Here is a 22968-nt window from a genome sequence, read left to right as displayed (position 1 = left end):
TCGCGAACTCCGCGGCACGCTTAATCGCAGTCAACATTAACCGTTACTACCTTACAGTTACACCAACACATATACATACCACATTTATATGATCTTTTATTTATAATCGGCCCGGCATTGTTCCCTCGCGGCTTCCACTCGAGTTCTCTAACGATAAACCTCCGAGACTCTTAGTCATGGCTTCCTACTGACATTAACCTACTTCTTTTTAGATAAGAAAAAAAAAGAAGAAAAAAAAAAGAAAAAAAATAAAGTCCGATGGTATAACTAATACCTTGATGATAACGATCGAAGAGTAGTAGAGGTTCGTTGTTGTTGTTGTTGTTGTTGGTGGTGTTGATCTCACGGTGATCAAATAAAAATTAAATTGATAGAAAAATTCGATAAAGTTCGACAAGCTTCCATTCTACTTCCTCGTAACGTTTTTCAGAATTTCTTAAACGGTGAAAACGATTAAATAAGAATGAGGGGGGAAATTTTTTCGTTTTCTTTTTTCCTTTTTTTTTTTATAAATATAATATCGAGGACTGATGTTCCGTTTTCAAAATGAATTTAATATACAGTACGAATTTGTTTTTTTTTTTAATTAACGGTAAATGTATTGTTTAAATCTTAATGTCTATCATGAATGAAATTTCGTATTTCATTCAAATATTGTTTCATTTATTATATAAGTACTTATAAAAAAAAAGGAAAAGAAAAAACTTAACATCCTGTTATATTAATTTAAATGTAGATGTTTATTCGGATTATCCGCTAATGACAACTTTGTTATCATAATACCAGATCGAGTTTTCACGTACTTTCCTATTAAAATAACGAACAAAATTAACTTGGTGCGATAATTTTGGATATGATAATTTTTAAAGACTAGATTCATCATTAAAAAAAAAACTCTTATCGAAATAAAATCGATAGAGTTGCAGGGAATATTATATTTTACAAAATATTTCCGTGTGTACATTTTTAAAATGATTTCGATGTAAAATGACTCAATGTTAGTATAAAAAAAAAAGAGAAAGAATATATTCCTTGTCAAAAGAATCTTCTATTCGAAATCATTATTAAAATTATTATAACGATTTAATGTATGGAAAAAAAAATAGAAATGATATAGTTGCACGTAAAGATGATAAAGTTTTAGGTGAAAAGAAAAAAAGAAAAGAAATTAATAAATATAATTCAAAGAATGAATTTGATATAGTATACAAAAAAGAAAAAAGAAAAAAAAACAGAGAGAAAAATCTGTTCAGTATCTTGCATAATCAACAAAACAATTCGAATAATAAAAACACGAGAAAACAATCTAGAGACTAATGGCCGACTAACAAAAAAAAAAAAATAATAAAAAAAAGAAAAGAAAGAAAAAGAAGAAGAGAAAGAGAAGTAAAAAAAAATAAAAATAAAAAAACAAATAAAAAAATAAATACATATTCAAAACGTTTATTATTAAAACGATTATCATTTAATCAATTAAATTTCCATCTAAAATTCATGTCAGCTTATGCTAAAATCTATGTAACCTCTTATACGTAATACGGAATTTAATATAGCTTTCTAAAGTTATTGATTTTAACGACTATTTAATCCGCAGCAGATTTCTGAGAACATACATATATACATATATATAAGTATACATACATATATATATATATATATATATATATATATTTATATAGGACGTTATACACATATATAAAGCGTACAGATAAAGCATGAAGATATATGAGCTAAACTTAACACGATCGAATATACGAACACAATGTAACAATACAACAACAACGACACGACAACGATAACGATAACGATAACGACAACGACAACGACATCAACAACAACAACACATACACACGTTACGTTACGTTAGGTTACGTTACGTTACGTTACGTTACTTACGTATGTACATATGTACATGTAGATAAATGCAGACATAGAGATAGGCATGCCTCACACTGTTGGATACGTCGATCCTGAATTGCGTATCGAGCTAGGTAAGTGGATTTTTCGCGTCGATACATTCATGTTACATAGCATTGCACTCCCCTCGTGTTAGCTCTCGAAAGAGCTCCACTAAATTGAGCCATCGGGGGAATCAGTCGCGCTTTCCTCCCTTCTCTCATTCCTTTTTTCTCTTTCTCTCTCTCTTTCTCTCTCTCTCTCTCTTTCTTTCTCTTTTTTCTCTTTCTTTTCTTTCTCTTTTTTCTTTCTCTCTCTCTCTCTTTCTCTCTTTCTCTTTCTCTTTCTCTTTTTCTCTGATAGGGAGAGTCTCGAAATTGAAAAAAGGAGAAGGATAAAGTGTTGCAAGAGAATGATGGAAAGAGAGAGATGGAAGAGAGGGTGAGACTGTAACGATGAGTGTCACGTGTGCACATGGCCGATCGAATTCCATTTCCTCTCTTTTTTTCCTTTCCTTCGTCTTTTCTATTTCCTTCTTCCTTCATCAGAATCTAAAGAATATAACAAAATACGAGGATATCAAGCAGATTTCGAAAGGATTGTAAGTTTTCGAGATTGCCTGTTTATTTAGAAACAGTTATCGTTATAAATTTTATCATTTAATTAATAACTAGTAAATATAGTTGCTTTTAAATACGTATTTTTGTTTTGTTTATTAATTTCTCATCATTAATCGATCTTGATTTAGCGTATCGATTGATGTAGCCATTTCAACAATAATAAAAAAAAAAAAAAAAAAAAAATAAGAGGTAAGAAACAACATAAAAATCTTCGAACGTGTTTCAATGTTTGTTTTTCTTTTAAATAAATCTCTATCTTAATACATCGATCTTTTACACGAATAGTATTTATCTTTTAGAATTTCATATTATTTATGTTATTTTTATATTAGTTATCTTTATTTTATATTATTTTATATTATTTTATTTTTTATAACTTTTTATAAGATAAGATATAAAGGAGAATTCGTTGTTGTTGGTATTTATATTAATTAGAATTTTGGTCGTCGAAAAGAAATCTTAGAATTGTATAAAATGTTTAGTTAAAATAATTAAAAATAGTTAAAATAGATAAAACAAATAAAATTTGCAAAATTTAACGTTTTCAGATAAACTTTTTACAGTATTCGCAAAATTATTTATGTAAATATGAAACTTGCGCTTTATCCAGTCTTTAATTTTCTTCGTTGTATTATATTTTTTTTCTTTTTTTTTTTTACACTTTGCACATACATTTTCGTTAAAAATTTACCTTGTCCGAGTTACCTTAAGTGAACATTTTCTATGTCGTTACTTGAGAAAGAAATTGTAGATCTTTTTAGCAGCGTGTCCATTTATTTTATTTTTTTTTTCTTTTTTTGATACTAATTTATTTGTTTTCTTTTCATCGAGTTCCTTTCTCCATTAATCCTTTTAATATTTTTTTTTCTTTTTCGAAATTAACGTATTCATCGGACGTCAAAATCTACGTTATTTATCATGAATGTTCGTTTGTTTGGTATTTCTTTTTTTTTTTTTGTTATTGAAATTGAATCGATAACTCTGGCAATATCTTGATTGGCAAGTTTTAATAGAAGTATTAGATGGTGTCATGATTTATTATTTTAAAAATTTTCTTTCATTTACCATTACTCAGTGACTGATGTATAGGACCTTACTTTATTGAAGAAATACGGCCAACTCACCCATGAAATTTATGGACCATCCATCCTGAATTCATGGGAAAAAATTGAAGCAACGCTCTTTTCTTAACTGGATTAAAGCAAAAGTATCAATTTTAATATTATAATAAAGTAAACATTTTTAGAACTTGATATAATTGAATTTGATAAAATCGATGTTATGGAGAAAAAAAGAAATTAAATTATATATTGATAATAAATTAAAGTAAAAAAATATTGATTTGGCCAATAAGTAATATCAAAATTTTTTAATAGTTAATATTTAAAAAAATAACATTGGTATTTTATACATTGAAAATGTTTAGTATCTTTTTGTATCTAAATAAATAACATTATATTTTTTTTCTTTTTCCTTTTTTCTATTGAAAATATTTGATACTTTATATTTAATTAAAGATATATTTTATATCTAGTATTGCTTCTTTTACTAAAATCATTCAATTATTTTATATCTAAATAAATAAAGCGTTTAAAGATTATTTGTTATTGAAAATTTTTACTATTTTACTATCTGAATGAATAACGCTATAATATTTTTTGTTTTACTGAAAGTTTTTGATATTTTATATCAAAACAAATCATACTAGTATTTTTTTTTATATAAAATTCTGACATATCGTTCGTTGTACTCGATATGATAGATACTTATTTATTAAATGTTTACGTTTATGTTAATAGAAACAGTTCTTTCTTTTTCTTTTCTTTTTTTTATTTCTTTCATTTTTTTTTTTTCTTTATCAATAACGAAATTTTCTGGATCAAAAGTAGTAGTAGTCGTGCTTACGTTGATGAAGAGGAATTCTTTAATATATTTCTGTTTGATAAAAAAAAAAAAAGAAACAAAAACAAAAAAAAAGAATATAAAACTTTGCTCTCGAATAAAGTTGTTTTATTTCTTTTTTCTTTTTTTTTTTTTACATCTCTTATACAACAAAAACGAATAGTCGTTATTTTTATACGATCTATTGTGGCCGAGAAACTGTTACGCGTCGATCAGAAAGATTGACTTGTTAAAGGCCTTTACCAATCAAACGAATATTTTTGTGTCAATTGCAGTATTATATACAAAAGAGAGGTGATGATTTTAAAATGTCATTTACTCTTTCATCCTCTCTCTCTTCCGCTCTTATTCACATATATATTTGCTAACATTCAACTAGTAATCTCGAATCATTCAAAACTTAATCACAAATGTCATACATGGACAGGAACATTTAACATTTAAAAAAACTTCGTAATGAATTATACGAAAAAATTATATGAAAAAATTCATTGCGAATTGATACGAATTAATATTGTTTTTCTTTTTATTATTATTATAATTATTATTATTATTATTATTATCATCATTATGATTATTATTATTATATAATAATATATCATAATGATAAATATTTTTCGTTCGTAAAAATGGATCAAATTGTATATAAAAATTATTATATTTTTTTCTTTTTATTGTTTCATTTTTTCCTTTTTATTATATATTATTCAGATCTTTTTTTCTTTTTTCTTTTTTCGAAATCGTAATATTACATACTTTTGTAATATATTAGGACAAAAGCCTGGCGACACGGATATTCTGGACATGCGGATATGCGAATACCCAATTCTATCTCGAAATATGGAATATTATACGAGTCAGGTACATTGGTATTCGAGAAGATACTCAGAGAAATGAAAACTACAAATTAGATAGATTTACAGTCACACTTATATTCCGCGTTTTAACGTGGACCATAGTAATGTTCGCTATACTTCTGATTTTCAACGGTTGAAAATATTTTTGATTAAAAAATTTATTCAACTGTCTATTGCCTGAGAATTTTTTATTTATTGATATATAAATTTATTATTTCACAGGAAAAAAATATATATATATAAATTACTTGAAACATTGTAAATAATTAGGTATATATATATATATACATGAAAAAAAAATTATAAATTTAATAAATAATTATATTTAATTAAGTAAACAACAAGGAAAAAAGAAGAACGGGATCACTTTTTTACGATTTTACATAATCCATGGAAAAACAGGACACGGTGTAAGTTTTTTGAAACTTATAACTATAAAAAGAGAAAAAATAGAAAAACGAACATCATTCTCAAACCATAACCACTGTATACGGACATGTTTGTTGGAACATTTTAATTATATCTTTAAAACCAAAAACAAAAAAAAAGGAAGAATAAATTGATTTCAAACGCATTACTTTTGGTTATATAATGCGCTAATAATATAATATAATATATACGTAAGCTATACGAAAAGAGAAAAAAGGAAGGAGAAAGTAAAGGAAAAAAAATCGTAATAACCATCTTTTTTTTATTATTGCATATCACTGTTTCTAAAATTGAAAATAGAGAAAAGTGTTATTACAGAGGAATATGAAAACCAACGAAACGGCTGGGATATTGATTTCCGGCAAAATTCGCTCGAACAAATCAAGTCTCCGTTGCTATTCCGATGTTTTATTTCTGCCATCTTTCCTTTTATACACTAACTCCCAACAGAGATACATATGTATTATATAATTACATAGACAATTACGAAAAGTTTTCGAAATATTCCTCTTAGCTTTTCCAAACTTAATTAATTTAATAATCCAGCGCGAATACGACGAATTCCGTAACTGCCGATATATATATTGCGAGGAAGAATAATGAAATGATTGACTAACGATTGATTATGTAGTTTAATTAGTATTTCTACATCAGTCCGAATAACGATAATGTACGCCATGCTAAATTATTATTATTTCTTAATTATCTTTCAGAAACATTTTTGAGCATATATCGTTGTTATATTTTTCTAAAATGGTACGTTACACACAAAAAATTTTTATTGATATTACTGTTAATATCGACAATTATATAAGTCAATTAGTGATTGCAATTATTAATAGGTCAATTAGTTATTGTAATTATGATATAATTGTTGACATACGATATCAATGTTATTTTTAAAAATCATTGAAAAAAAGTTTATATTAAAATTATTATTAATATTATGATTTTATCTTAATATTAATATTTTAAATTATTATTAATATTATGTTTATATTATGATTAATTATGAGCTATAATTATTATTAATACAAATTCGGATAATAATGTAATGATTACAGGGATATATTATTATTATTATTGTTATTATTATTATTATTATTATTATTATTATTATTATTCTCACAATTAACAGAATTGTCTTTTTAAAATTGAATAAAATATTTTTGTCAAAATTAAAAACAATAACAATTGCAATAAATTATTATTGTTATAAAAATTATCGTGAATAACAAATTTGATTTAATAAAAATTTATACGTACAATCGAACAAATAATAATCATTATAACGAATCTGAATATATTATATTATACAAACCGTTATTAATGTAAATTTAAAATATTTAATAGCGTGATGAAAATCGTATTTTTTTCCACGCGATCAGACAAATTATTTTAATTCAAATCTTTATAAAATAATAAGTGAAGGATGCCTTCGATGTTTCTTCGATAATGTGTTTGTGTTTATCGATAGCATGTAAGTTAGTGTACTGTTACATACACATCGAATTAATTACAGCAAAGTGACCGAGCTACGTGCGCGTCACCGGACATATGTGTTCCGTTAATGAAACTAATTAACCGTTAGTAGTAGTATGGGGTACGAACGATCGTATATGTTAACGCTTGATCACTATGCTCCAATGTAACCTAATCGATTCGATTACAAGTGGCGTTTATCAACCTTAATGTCGTGTTACTTTATTTGTTACGTTAAATTCATTGATTTCTCTTCCGCTTCTATATACATAATATTATAAAAAATTGTAATAATAATAATAATAATAATAATAATAATAATAATAATGATAAATATAAGTTAATCTAAATATTAAATAAATACAAAAAGAAAATATAGTAAATTAATGATATTTCTGATCCATAATAATAACAATGATATAATAGAAATAATAATAATAGAATCAATCTTCATTTTATGTCCTTTTATTTGATATTCTGCATTCACACGAAGAAACATTCTTCCAAAGAGTTTTAAATAATTGATTTCCCTAGTATAAATAAATTAATTTTTACAGATTATCTTTCTTGTTTTTCGAATGTTTATTTCTCGAACGAAACAAATTGAAAAAAATATTTTAATTATTATTATTCCTTATGATTTCTGGAATATCTACATCATTCATAACATTTTCGTAATGTTTTCAAATATCTTGTAAAGAAAATATTTATTATAAAAATTACGATGATAAAAATATAATATATTAGAATATAATCTTGAAACTTTTAAATTCATCTACATCTATCAATTTTCCTTTTTTCTTTTTTTCTTTTTTTTTTAATCATCATCATCATTATCATCATTATTATTATTATTATCATTATTATTATTATTATTATTATTTAGGAACGTCTACACCGATAAAAAAAGTTGAAAAAAAGTTGAAGAAAGTCGATCGTAGCCGTTTCGTTAGTCATATTTTAACCACGAATGAAAGACTCCTCTCACTCTCATGCGTCATGAGCAAATGAAGCTGAGTTAGGGTTACTACGGCAGAGAGGGCCGTTAAAAAATAATGGCTTAGGGTCGTAGCTTCTGACAGGCAGCGGCAGGCTGGCACGTGCGAAACTTTAATGACTTTCGCTCGATCTAACGCTACTCTCCCTCTCTCTCTCTCTCTCTCTCTCTCTCTCTTTCTCCGTCTCTCTCTCTCTCTCTTTCTCTCTCTGTCTGTCTCTCATACCGCGTGTTACGAGGGGCCCTATGGGTCCACTTTACTCTCAACAACCAGCTCGAGATAATCCACTCCCGTGGCCGAGAGAAGTTTATAAGCGACAATATCGTCAACGATCGTCTCGACTTCCTTCAACGATTAGGATGTCAAGTTCGACCGTATTGGCTCTTTAATCTGATAAACTTTCTCTCTGGGATATTCGAACGATGCGACAACTTTTTTAATTAATCCGACTTTTCGTTGTTTCGAAAGAATTCCCATACCTATACCGTAATTTTTCTTTTTTTTCCTTTTCCTTTTCCTTTTTTCTTTTCTGCTTGCTTCTTTTTGTTCTTTTTTGTTTTTTTGTTTTTTTTTCATTTGTTTTTTTTCCTTCGTATACCTACCGACAAAGGAAAATCTAGAAGGCAGAAATTCGAAAAATTAAGAAACTTTATGGGTATGCAGAGAATCTTTTTTCCTGGAGTACGACGTTATCCCTTTCTTTTTTAGTATTTTTCTTTTCCATTATTTTTTTTTCTTTCTTTCTTTCTTTTTCGACTCATCTTCAGTCTAAAGAGAGTGAATAAAAGTCCTTAAGTCTTGGAATTTTTCTTATTTTTCATCGTAACTCTTACAGATATCGAAAAACTTTATCAACAAATGTTCTTCGCCATAATTCGCTTTTTCGTTTTGTAATAAAAGTGAAAATGATGTAAACATTTACACGAAGCAGTAAATACGAAAGTATAAAAATTGTTGAAACAAGTTTCGAAATTTTTTATGTAATAAAAAACAAAACGTTTTGTCCTTCCAAAAAAATAATTTTCTTTATCTATTTATTTGCTTATTACTTAATCGCGAATGAAATACATTTACGAAAGTAACGATCATATTTTTCGTTTTTATTTTATTAGTTGCAAATAATAACAGATATTAGAAGAATTTTAAGAAAAATATTGTTACTATTAATTTAATCCTAGTTGTACCTGTGGACATTGCAGACCAACTTTAAGCTTAATTAAAATAATTTGCACAGTGCATGATTCACGAATTTTGTTTATAATAACAGAATTGAAAATGCGTTTTCATATCTGCTGATTATTATTTCCGAAGCTTCAAAGAATATATACTATTTTTTTGAAATAAAAATTATTCATTCTGTATAAATGACAGCATGCTCAAAGTGCCTGAAGTGCAACGCACCCCAAGTGCACAACTTGAAATTATTTTGAGGTATGCATAACTAGGATTAATCAATCTATCCATATATAATAAATATTTTTGAAATCAAAACTTTCATTCGTTAAAATTTATCGATTTGGAAAATGCTATGAACGAATATTTATAAATTAACATTTCCTTGTGATTTTTATTTTACAAAAAATTGTATTAATAAAATAATTCATTTTCTTTTAATGTAATCTATCCTTTGAAAGATAGTATGCGTGAGAGAAAAAAAAAGTAGACTAGCCAAATTTGCAAGAAAATTTTTATTTTACGAAAAATTGTTTAAATTAATAATAATAAAAAACATTTCATCAATTTCACAACGATACAAATATTGTTCTTTTCTTTTCTCTTTTTTTTTTTTATTATAATAGATCATTTGGAAAAAAAAGACTCATAAGAAAATGCGGGCAAATGTGTTTATACATAAAACTTATTGTTTTCGTAAAAATTTTTGCCCATTTTCTTCGTAATTTTTCCCGCTAGAGAGGATAATAATTTTCTTCAAGTACATTCAGGAAAAAAGGAGCTTGTTGTCTAGGAGTATACCGAGTCTGACTCTTTTCTAGTTTTCTATGGGAAAGGATGGGCACCTCATTCGTGTATGCATTCGTACGTAAGCTTTTCCCACATTACCGTACGGCTCACAATACGAACATTAATATCGTAATGGATTCTTCTACGAGTTCGTTTCAGCGAAGTATTCTCTTTGGTAAGTCCGAGAGTCACGTTATAAGGTTCCGCAGCACGTATAAGCATTCCCTTATTGCGTTTCTCTATCGTGTCGCGTTACTTTCATCTGCCGCCTTAAATATTTTAATTCCGTTGGCGTCGTCTCGGAGTCGTCGGCGGCGTCGTCGTCGTCGTCGTCGTCGTCGTCGTCGTCCTCTTCGTCCTCGTCCTCGTTCTCGTCATGAACCGTCGGCACGCTCGACTTGGAATCGTACGACGTGTCCCGACGTTAATTGTCTCTTCTCCTTTTCATTTATGTACGCTAAGGACATTACAATATTTAGGATATTGTTTTAGTTATAAAGAAAATAAAAAGTCAAAAAGAAAAGAAAAGAAAGAAAAGAATATTGATAATAAGAAACAAAGAAATCGTTTTAATAAAAATATTAATATTTTATTAAATATTAATTCAATGAGATGTCAGATATGATATAAATATTAATTTAATAAAATAATATAAATGTTTTAAAGCGATTTGCTTGTTTCTTAATATTAATATTTTAAATCGATTAATATATATATATATATATATATATATATATATATATATATTATATTTAAATTATATTTAATATTTCAAATTCTATTTTGTTGTTACATATAAGTATTTTTTATTATAATAAAATATTTTTACGTAATAACTAACTATGAAAATTTTTACGTAACTTTATATAATTACTATATCTACTATATATAAATATTTTTATTAATGTTAATAAATATTACAATTAATAAATATTACATAATTACAATAATCACTATAAAAAGAATTTTATAATATTATTTTAAAATATTTAAAAAATTTTTAATAAAATTATTATCAATATTATATTTACATACATGTATAGATTTAGAAATTGTTTAATCGATAAACCTACTTTAACAATATATTGATTTAATTCCTCAAATTGAAATATATCATAAACTTTACAAATTTCATATAAGTAATTTATATAAGTAACGAATCAAGGAATATTTATTCTTAGTAAATTTACTTCAAGAAATTATTTATATAATCGCGTTTGTAAAAGAAATCAGAACGGAAATAAATTAATGATATGAAACAAATCTTCCAATTAAAATCGATTATATATATTCGAACAAAGGGATATTACCTACGTAATTGAAAATAATCTATAAAACAAGAATAAAAAACAAACATTTCAATTGTTTTCTATATCACGCATAAAAAAAAAACATAATATAAAATAAAACGCACCTAAGATTATTATATCAATGAATGAAAATTTTACTACGTACAAAACTTTCCTGAAGATCCCTTTGAAAACTTCTTCTTGCAATAGTTTAAAAAAAAAAAGAAAAAGAAAAGAAAAATAAATAAATAAAAGTAAACTGAAGGAAAAGAGAAAGAGAGAAAGAAAAAAAAAAAGAAAAGATAAAGGAAAGAAGAGAAAAAAGAATCTCTAACTCGGGAGTGCAATAACATTGTTCTCTATTTCTCTCCCTCTCTTTCCCTCTCTCTCCCTCTCTCTCCCTCCCAGTCCTTTCTGTATATTCCTTTTCTTCGTGTTCGACGCACTTGGCAAACTTTCAAGAAACATTCCGCGTGATCCGAAAGGAAAAGAGAACGCATCGAGTACGAGCGTTCATAGGAAAGGGTTTTGGGAGTTGGGAGAGTGGGAATGATGGGATAGTCGGAGGTAAGGAGGAAGAGGTCTCGCTTCTAACGTTCTCAATGGCCGTGCGTTATGAAATATTTCTCAATGCTCTCCTTCTCTCTCTCTCTCTCTCTCTCTCTGCTATTTCTTGCTATTACGTTATTCCTTTCTCTAACTCTACCTCACTAACCCACCACCTCCCACCCACCTAACAACCTCCTACGCCATCGTCCATGAGTATCCTTAATTCCACTTTTAAATCGACGACACGGAATTTCACTCTGACTACGACTTCGTTTCTTAAAGGAATCCACAGAGAGTGTCGATAGACTTCGAGTTTGCATCTGTGAAAACATTTGCTTTGCGTTTACGTTTCTCACCTCTCTCTCTCTCTCTCTCTCTCTCTCTCTCTCTCTCTCTCTCTCACTCTCTCTTTCATCATACACATACATAGACACACATACACAAACACACGTACAGAGTAGATTTCTTGGCACTTTCAAGACGGAATTTAATCAAAGTCACGACATTTGAGGCACGATCGTGTTACAACCGTCTAGAACGATTCTCCTACTTTTCTGTTCAACCGTCCCCACTCTCCTCCCCCTCCCACACACCCTCACTCCCACTGCCCCGTTCACGCTCAACGACCCAACGCTTCCTACTCGTGAGAATCCCTTGGCTGATTTCATTTATCGCAGTACCCCGAAGAGCGTGCTCGAAATAACGAATTACGTTCATAGTGATCAACATTCAATGCTCGAGAATACTTTATTTCTTTTTCTATCTCATTTCTTTTATATATATAAGTGTGTGTGCGTGTATATATATATATATATATATATATATCTTCCTCTATCTATCTCTCTTTATATCTCTATCTTTTTATCTCTTGTCTATATGCTTTTAAAGTAATAGATAAGACGATCGTACGTTTAATTACTATTCGTTAGATATTCTCGATCTTTCTTGATAATTACCTAGTTAATTACCTAGTTTCACGTAGTAATAGCAGTAAGCAAGAGCAGGTTAGTGAATAATAGCTACTCCGTCTCTTTCAACTTGGCCTTTCGGCAACACAAGAAAGAGAAAGAGAGAGAGAGAGAGAGAGAGAGAGGAAGAGAGAATGGTTAGAAGAGTTTTATCATCAAGCTGTCTCGAAGATTTTCATCGGGTATGAAATTTCTTCGAGATATTAAGCCCGACGTCGAAAGTTTTAGGAACTCGTTATACTACCATTTTCTACATATATACATACATACATACATATATACATACATACATACATACATACATACATACATATATATACATACATATATACATATATACATACATACGGACAGACATACATATATGCATAGTTAATATCTAGGAATACTTTTGAGTAACGTGACAAAATGTTGTTTCCGACCGAACGAATTTAATACTTCGGAAATATCGAGATAGGATACATTTTTCAAAGTTAGTATTGTCGAGTTTCGTTTAATTATTTAAATGGATATTTACGATCTTTCTGATTTGTTTTTCTTTTATTTTTATTCTTTGTTATATATTTTATTATTTTCTTGTGTTTTGTTGTATTTTTTTTTGTTTTTTTGTTTTTCATAAATAAGTTATCGAAAAAGAAAGGATGTAGGAATGAACAATTATATGAAACAATATTAATGATATGAATTTAATTATTTTGATTTGATCATTTTACGTAAGATACTTCTTATGAATATTATTCAAATCTTTCTCATCTATATGTATGTACATATCGAAATCGAATGCAAGTTTAAGAGGACACCACGTAGAGTTTTGATCTTAGCTATCCGTAACTCTAACATCCTTTAGACCTTACCTCATATCTCTCTGTCTCTTTCTCTTTCTCTCCCTCCCTCCCTCCTCTCTCTCTCTCTCTCTCTCTCTCTCTCTCTCTCTCTCTCTCTCTCTCTCTCTCTCTCTCTCTCTCTCTCTCTATCTATCTGTCGACAAAGTTCGATCTACGAAGTTTGACGAGGCACGCCTCGCGTAACTTCGAACGCGTTCAATATTTTCAAATCCACGTTCCTCGATTATAGTTCGTACAGGACGAAGAAGAAACTTAGCTACGTGATTTGTGGTATAGCAGTAGATAAATCCACTTCTGATTTCCTTCTCGAAGTTTCTCCGTACTCGTTTTTTCATTTCTTTTTCTTTTTCATTCAATTCACGACCGAACGATCTTTATCAATTATCTTAAATTAATTACTATTTGTTATACAGTAATATAAACAAGATTAGAAAATTCCTTATATTTATTATTTCAATTTTGTTTAGAAGATCAAGGCAGAAGGATTATTTGAGGTTTCTTTTGGTGGGTGAGAGGGAGGGGGAGGGAGGGAAAGGAATAACAGATGATTAAAATTTTATTTATTATTTTTATTGTGCCAATAGATTTTATTATTTAATAGATTTAATTAGTATTTTTTTTTTATACTTATAGGTTCAACGTTTATTATTTCTTTATTTTTTCTTTTTTCTTTTTTTTTTTCTCTTTTTTTTGGTTTATTATACCAATAGATTTTATTTAATAAGTTTATTCACTACTTCTTTTATATACGTAAATTCAATATTTATTTTTCTTTACTTCATCATGCTTCATTGATTTTATTTAACAAACTGAATTATTATTTTTGTTGTACTTGTAAATTTTAAATTTACTTTTTTTTTTTTATTATTATTATGCTTATAAAGTTTGGATTACAAATTTACTTATTGTTTCTATTACTAACTTGTAAATATTATTAGAAAATGTATATTTTTGCCGTTGTTATTAAATTGTTATTAAGTGTAATGATTATTTCTTGTAAGAAATTTCTTGTAAAATATAACCATTAAAAAAAAAAAAATTCACGTTGCCATAATTTCAAGCTTCAGTTATCATAAAGAGTATCATAAAGTTAACTATAAAAAGAAGAAGAAAGGACGAAAGCGAAGAAAAATGAACTGATCCAGTGGTCATAAACAGGCCATTTACTTACTTGCTTTATTACTAGCAATGCACGACTTCAAACGGATCCGAAAAAATTTCAAGATTTACAACTTAATACGATCTAATACAATCTCACAAATGAACATAGAACCGTGAAATAAATGATTAATTATGACTGTTAATCAAATTCTAACATAAATACTTGTATTAATAGTTGTATTAATAATTAATATTTAATAAGTTATATTTATTAATATTTAAAAAACTTCGAATTACAAGTAATATTTTTCTTTCATACTTTATCTAATTCTGCTATAAATCATGAAATAATGATCAACTTGGCAATCTTTAAAATCCATAATAATAAAATCCATTTTTCTCTATAATACCAATGGTCAGAACGTAAATTCTATGATTAACCAATGGAAATACTTCTTATTTTTCCCCCATCCCCATAAAACATTTAATACCTCCACGAAAGTATCAATACCTGAGGAAAGCTTGGATTTTTATTTCGAAGTACTGTCAAATTTTGTTGCAACATTCCAGTCAAAATATTCACTGAGAGAACAGTTGTTCTACAAATTTCGTAAACGTCAGTCAAACTCAACGCTATAGTTCGGCAACTCTAATATTATTTTGAGAGGTAAACACTCTAGTTTAACATCAACATTACTCAACATCTAATCATTATATACGCATTTGTTAAATATATTTTATTTTCATACAGAAGATAATCATTGAACGTAATCGTGACTCTCCATCGAAAATCTTTGTTAAAAGCCAAACGAGGAACATACACACAGAGTGATGAAAATTTTTCTTCAATGAACATCGAAGTGATCGAAAATTATTCGTCTCAGAGGATACATAATCCTGTAGAATCCTGACGAAATTCACCGATTGATAAGCGACGTAAAAATCATATTTTGAAAATGTCATTTGAAAACGTCATTTGAAAACGATATTTGAAAACGTCATTATCAAACAAATATCAAATTTTTAAATAATGACATCAATAACGATTGTTGCTTTATATGATCCTCTCGCATTTATGGTCATGTTCGAACTTGGCAATGAATTTCTAATTGATTTTATCATAATAATCCTTCAGATTTATATATGTTTGTATAAAATTGTTACAAAATTAATACCTTTCTCAATGTATTAACTTTTATTCTGACAGATATACTATATATATATATATATGATTACATTTATTTATTGTCTGTGTTACATAATAAATAAGTAGATAAATAAATAGTGAAAAAATATCGCAATTCGATAGACCAATAATATAAAGAAAAAAACTTTAACGAAGGATTTCATTATCGTTCAAATTTCTCATCGTTCATCTGATCCCACAACGGTCAGATTTTTACACCTTTCGATCACGTGTAAATCGATACTTATTTCTTCTCTCTTTCACTCTCTCTCACACACATACTCTCTCTTTACTCCTTCACTTTCAATGCCATTTACATTTTATATCGATTTTCACGTCTCCACTGAACATGTATCTCGTATGAAATATTCTTCGAACATCTTTTTTCGTGTAATGTTATTTTGTATAAAAAGAAAACAAAACAAAACAAAAAAAATATATTAACAAATAATTAATTACTATTATGAGAATTTCCAATGCACAATATCCTGATACGGTTAAATATATAAATTAATTTATTAATTTGAAGAGCTTTCCAATCACTTTCCTTCATTTGAATACTTTTCGATTCATCGAATGTATTCGGAAAATTGTCTTTCATCTAAAGGCAGTTATTTGACAAATCGAAGTTACATGACGTCTTTTCGTGATTGAGAGAATGGCCGCAGAAAGATTGGAATCGGACGATTAATTTTGGAAAACGATAACGGAATGAAGCAGTAACTTGATGAGAGAGAGAGAAAGAGAGAGGGAGAGAGAGAGAGATGAAGATAGAAATATAGAATACAAACTCTCAGTTTAATTTCAGAAGCAATCAGAGAAAGAGGTCGTTTCGTTTCGTCTCTCTCCCTCTCTCTTTCTTTCTCTCCCCACCCCCCCCTCTCTCTCTCTATCTATCTATCTATCTATCTATCTATCTATCTATCTATCTATCTATCTATCTATCTTTTTTCTCATTCCTTTAAGAGAGTACTTGGCCATTATTAATTTTCAAAAATATTTATATTATACATCAGTAATTCATTTTATATATTATCAATTGTATTAATGAATAAACTATATATACATATATGTGCATGTGTGTGTGTACATAATCGTAAAATTAATTTAAAATATAATATAAAATGTGAATTGAATTAATAAATGTAAAAAGATATTAATCTATCGTAAGTAGTTCAGCTTATCTTTTTGATTCTCTTATAAGAATTTTCAACCATTGTTAAATCTTTACAAATATTTGCTCACGTTTAATAATATTTTTTCTTCTTTTTTATTTTTATATGTATATATATATTTATATATTTGTATATATGTATATATATATATATAAGTATATATATATGTATATATATATATATATATATATATATATATATCATTTATATTAAACAAATAAGTTATATCGTAATATTAAATTATAATATTATCTAAAACGTGAATGAAATTAATAAATTTAATTTAAACCAAGAAATTATCTCTGGTAATTAGTTTAACTTTGTTTTTCTCTATTATTACATTATTTTTGTTTATTTTTTTTTCTCTCGTATTCTTATAAGAATTTTCAATCACTGTTAAACCTTCAAAAATATTTTTTCTGGTAATTTTTATTTTTCTTTTTTTATATTACAACTTATATTAAATGAGTAAACTGTAAATAATCGTAAAATTAAATTATAATATTATATAAAACGTGAATAGAATTAATAAACATAAAGAGAAATTATCTCTCGTAATTAGTTTTATTTTATTTCATATACATATATGTTTAAAGTTATTTGTTACTTTTCTCTCTCTCTCTCTCTCTCTCTCTCTCTCTCTCTGTTATTCTTTCAAGAAAGTCCATGAGATTCGTTAGTCTAGAAAATGATACTTTTCGTATAATTGCATTAACGGAACAAGTTTTAATAAATAGCTTAAAAAGAAATTATTTCACAATTAGTTCCATTTTATTTCCTCTATTTTGCTTTTGTACAAATACAAACACAAACACAAACACAAATACAAACACATACACTCATGTGTATTTGTAGATTATTTTCTCTCTTTCTGTTGTGTAATGGTACGGGAAATAACATCGACGTTAATTCGTTTCTACAGCAAGACGTATGATCCTTCGATAATGGCCCGTTCGTCGTACTCTTCCCCTCATCACCATTGGTGGTCGTTACCACTCGCCTATTCGCCTATCAAATTGCACGGATCGAAAACGAAGCTGTTCGTTGTATGTTCGATTGTATATGTGCCCTATATGTCTATGTGTAACTTTGGTATAACGCGTACGTGTTCTATACGTATTGCGTTACGTCGGAATTGTGACTCCGATCGTTTATCGAATCATCGCCGTGAAAATTCGTGGGAAAACGCGTTGTAATCATCGTCGATCATCGAATCCATTGGGTCTCACCCTCGTACGCTACACCCTTTCGCGGTTTTATTAATTAAATCACGTTCCATCGAGACTCGACTCGACTCGAAACTAATTAATCGGACGACTTTTTGACGAGTGTATCTCATCCTCTCTTTTGTTATCCTTCTCGTTTTTATTTTTTTTTTCTTCGTTTTCGTTTTTTGACTTTTTCTTTATTTATAACTATTGTTATATTTTATTATAACAAATTTCTTTGATTGTTAAAGAAATAAATTAAAAAATATAAATATAAGATAAAACTGAAACAGATTTTTTCGACGAGTTAATCTCATCATCTCTTTCGTTATCCTTCCTTATATCGCTTTTTGACTTTTTCTTTGTTTATGCTATTGTTATATCTCATTGTAACAATTTTTTTGATCATTAAAAAAACAATTAAAATGTAAAAATTTAAAGATAATTCTAGGTCAGATTGTTTGACTAGTTAATCTCATCCTCTTTTTCGTTATCTTTTTTTTTTGAAGGATTTTCTTGTCCTATTATCCTCATATTATCCTACTTATCTTTTTTCCGTTTTTATGTTTGGTATTTTATTATATTCTTTTTTTTTATCTTTTCGATTATAACAATTCTCTTCGTTCGTTAAAAAAAAAAATAAAGTAAAAATATAAAGATAGAACTAGGTCATACTTTTTAACGAGTGGATCTCATCCACTCTTTCGTTTTTGTTTTTGGTTTTTTTTTCTGGTTTTTTTTTTTTATTCCTATCGATCTTTTCTATTATAACAATTGTCTTTGATCGTTACAAAAAAAAAAAAACACAAAAGTAAAAAAATAAAGATAAAACTAGGTCATACTTTTTGACCAATAGATCTCGTCCTCTTTTCCGTTATTCTTTTTTGTTTTTGTTATTGGTTTCTTTTATTTTTTTTTTGTTTGCTTGTTATCGATCTTTTGGGTTATAACAATTTTTTTCGATTGTTAGAAAAAAAAAATAAAATAGTAAAAGAATAAAGATAAAACTGGGTCAAATCTTTTTTCTTTCTTTGTATCTTCGAATGTTTTTCAAGCTTCGTCGATTGCTACAGAATATGTTTATCTCTATTGAAATTCTAATTTAAAAATTTTTTCCTTCTTTTTTTTTTGTTTTTTTCTTTTTAGATTAAACATCTCTTTCGACTGTTAAGAAAATAGAAAAAAGTTCCATAGTTCATTAACGAATCATTCAATCTTTTATAAAGTTCTCGACTGGGGGATAAAGTTGCGATCTTTCTTTTTTCATCTTTTTATTTCAAAATTTACCTTGATCATTAAAAAAAGAAAAGAAAAAAAAAATAGAAAGGAAAGAAAAAAAAATATAAAGGTAGAACAGGGTTTCAATTTTTTTCATTATATTTTCATACAGTTTTTCAATCCTCGTCTTTTATTACAGTCAATCTATTTGATTATATATCATTTATCTCTCTTGATGTATCAAACTAAAAATAAAGTTACAATTTCTTTTAGTTAAAGAATTTCTTTCGATCGTTAACAAAGAAAAAAGAAGAGACTACGAAAATAAAAAAATTAAAAGAGAGAGAGAGAGAGAAAACAGAAAAACCATTTTTCTCTTTTTATTTTCAAATCTTTCAACTACGTTCTACGTTCATTATCGGACATCTATCTCTCCATCTCTTTTTTTTTCATTTTTATTTTTTTTTTGGTTTCCATTAAAATTCTGAATTAAAGGGAAAATTGCGCGATTGCTTTTGTATACAAATTTTCTTCTATAGTTAAAAAGAAAAAAAAAGAAACAAAATGGAAAAAAATATAAAGAAAAAAAAGAAGAAGTGTCTTTCACAATATATTTTCAAATTATTCAAACTTATCGTTAATTATCGAATTTCTTTCGATCGTCATTCATTATCAAAATTCATTCATTACTCTTACATTCTCTCCCTCTCTCTTTCTCTCTCTCTCTCTCTCTCTCTCTCTCTCTCTCTTTCTCTCTCTTTCGCTATTTCTCTCTATTTCCGCCATCTTATATTACCAAATTGTAATATTAAATTCAAAGATATTGTCGATAAAGAAAAATTACTTTCAGTCATTAAAGAAACATTAAAAAGAATAAAATAAAATAAAATAAAATAAAATGAGGCGAAAAATAATAATTGCAAAAAAAAGCAAAAGAAAAAGAAAAGAATAAGAAGAAGAAGAATTTCACCTTATACTAATTTAATGTTTCTTTTTTCTACAACGAAAGAAATAGGTATCCTTCGCTTCATAGAAATCTCTCTCTCTCTCTTTCTCTCTCTTTTTGTTTTTCTTTCTCTCTTTCTCTCTTCCTTTCTCTTCATCTAATTAGAAGAAGAGAACGTAACGTCGGCAGTCTTCCCTTGGGAGAGGGATGAGAAGAAGGAGTGAGACAGAGAGTGAAAAAGGAGGAGAGTAAAAGAGAAGGAAGAAGAGAGCCCGTACGAAACAAAAGACTTCTTATTTACCCTCGATCGTAAGATAAAGTACTCATCGACACGCGAAATTCGCTAATGATCGGCCACAGGCATTGTTCTCCTCGACGCTATTGCGACGGTCAAAAGGAAACTTATTACGCTTATTAACTTGGCTTCCGTTGAGAATTATGAAAGAATGGATGAATGAGATAAATAGATACAAAGAGGGTGAGAGATAGAAAGAAAGAGAGAGAGAGAGAGAGAGAGAGAGAGAAGAAAACGAAAGAACGAAATCGCATTGGCCAAGCATCGAGCAATGAGTCGACTAGCAATCTAACTAATTAGATAAATAAAATAATTCCATTTTTTGTTTTTCCCCCTCTTTTTAATCGTTAGAATGAAAACTAACCAATCTTTTACCCTATTCTGGTGTTCTTTTTCAGGTGCCGAAGATGTGTTCAGGTTTACGGGGAATGAAACGCACACAGATTACTTTCGACTAGTGCTCAGGGATGCCAACTATCTTCTGGTTGGTGGAAGGTAAATATAGGATTCATTTTGTTGGAATGCTATTAATTAAATGGACCACTATTCGATTCGTCTTCTTTACTTTAATTTCTATTATGACTATAACTTTTCGAAAGTTTATATTATGTTGATTAGTAATATAAACTTGCGTAATATAAAATGCGTCTTTAATATTATAATATTAGATCTTATCGAAACTTTAATTTCGTTAATTTTCTTATATTTTTTTATTTTATTTTTTTTATTTAAAAATAATCTAAAAATAAATTATATTCTTTGCACATAATATACATACATTCGTATATAAATTATGCTTTTTGATTTTATATTGTTAAGTCTATCAAAAGTTCAACAACGTTTTTCTAATCTTTCTTTTTTTATTTAAAAATAATTATAAGCACAAAGCTTATCTTATATATCTATAGTATATGTACATTAGCATGTATATATGTATGCATGTATGTATATATGTGTGTGTGTGTTCTATTGTATAATATTTAGATCTACTAAAAATTTTGCTCCTTTTTTTAAATTATTGTTCTAATTGTTTTAAACAGAAAATTTTTTTGTTTAGAATTAATAATTTTGTATAAACTTTTGATGGAATATCATATTAATCAGAAGTGATTGACAGCATATATATATATATATATATATATATATATATAGAAGTATATATATATCATCAATCTATAGATTATTTCGAGTTTACTCTACGATTAATTAACATTTATGAAAAGATATATATATATATATATATATATATTATAGTATATTATATTATATTACATTATATTATATTATATTATATTATATTAAAATCTCCCATCATTAGAAATTTATTTTTAATTCGAAAAATTCATCTTTTCTATGTACGTTCTAAAAGAAAATTGTTCGACGAATAATCGATCAATATACCGACGTTCATCGAATGAGTGATAGTTCGTAATTACGATAGTAATTAAATTTCGAACGTGTTACGATCGTCGAGAACGAGACGATACGTCAACATCGAACTCGAAAACTCTCCTCTCTTTTTCTTTTTCTCTTTCTCTCTCTCTCTCTTTCTCTCTCTCTCTTTGTTTTATTATATACTATAATCGTCTCGTTCGAACATGATTTATCAATTTATGTTTATAAAAGAAATAATTAAACAAAAAAAAGAAAGAAAGAAAAATAATAATAAAAAAGAGAAAAAATACGATTAGAAATAGATCAAAGCAGAAATCGTCGCTGCAAATTTTTCTAAAAATTATTCTCAAATATAAATTAAAAGACATTAGACATATATACACGCTATTTGACAAAATGATAGCACGTTTGAGGTAACATCGTATATTTTAAAATAAACATAGTATGAGTCAAGCTTTGCACGTATTTCTAAAACATAACTACATATATCAAGAAACTATTGTTTTTTGCCTGATGGCACTGAAAAATTTACTAGAAAAGAAAAGAGAAAATGTAAACACTAGGTAATATGACTTATACGAAATGACAATACATTAGTGATGACATTTTTTCACCGTTCAGTCGTAATTGAACTGCTCATCAAAACG

At 27.6% G+C, this 22968-nt stretch overlaps 1 protein-coding gene across 4 annotated transcripts in view; it reads left to right on the top strand.

Annotated features, from left to right (window-relative positions):
* Window positions 1-22968, top strand: part of LOC124427910 (semaphorin-1A) — a 324222-nt gene that overhangs the window by 282036 nt on the left and 19218 nt on the right. For all 4 annotated transcript variants that reach the window (XM_046971339.1, XM_046971341.1, XM_046971342.1 and 1 more), the window contains exon 3: window positions 21325-21421. In XM_046971339.1, coding sequence (XP_046827295.1) covers window positions 21325-21421 — 97 coding nt within the window. The remainder of the gene's footprint in view (window positions 1-21324; window positions 21422-22968) is intronic.

This window comes from Vespa crabro, chromosome 11 (genome assembly GCF_910589235.1).
Source record: "Vespa crabro chromosome 11, iyVesCrab1.2, whole genome shotgun sequence".
Lineage (NCBI taxonomy): Eukaryota > Metazoa > Arthropoda > Insecta > Hymenoptera > Vespidae > Vespa > Vespa crabro.
This window is presented reverse-complemented; position numbering and strand designations above follow the sequence as displayed.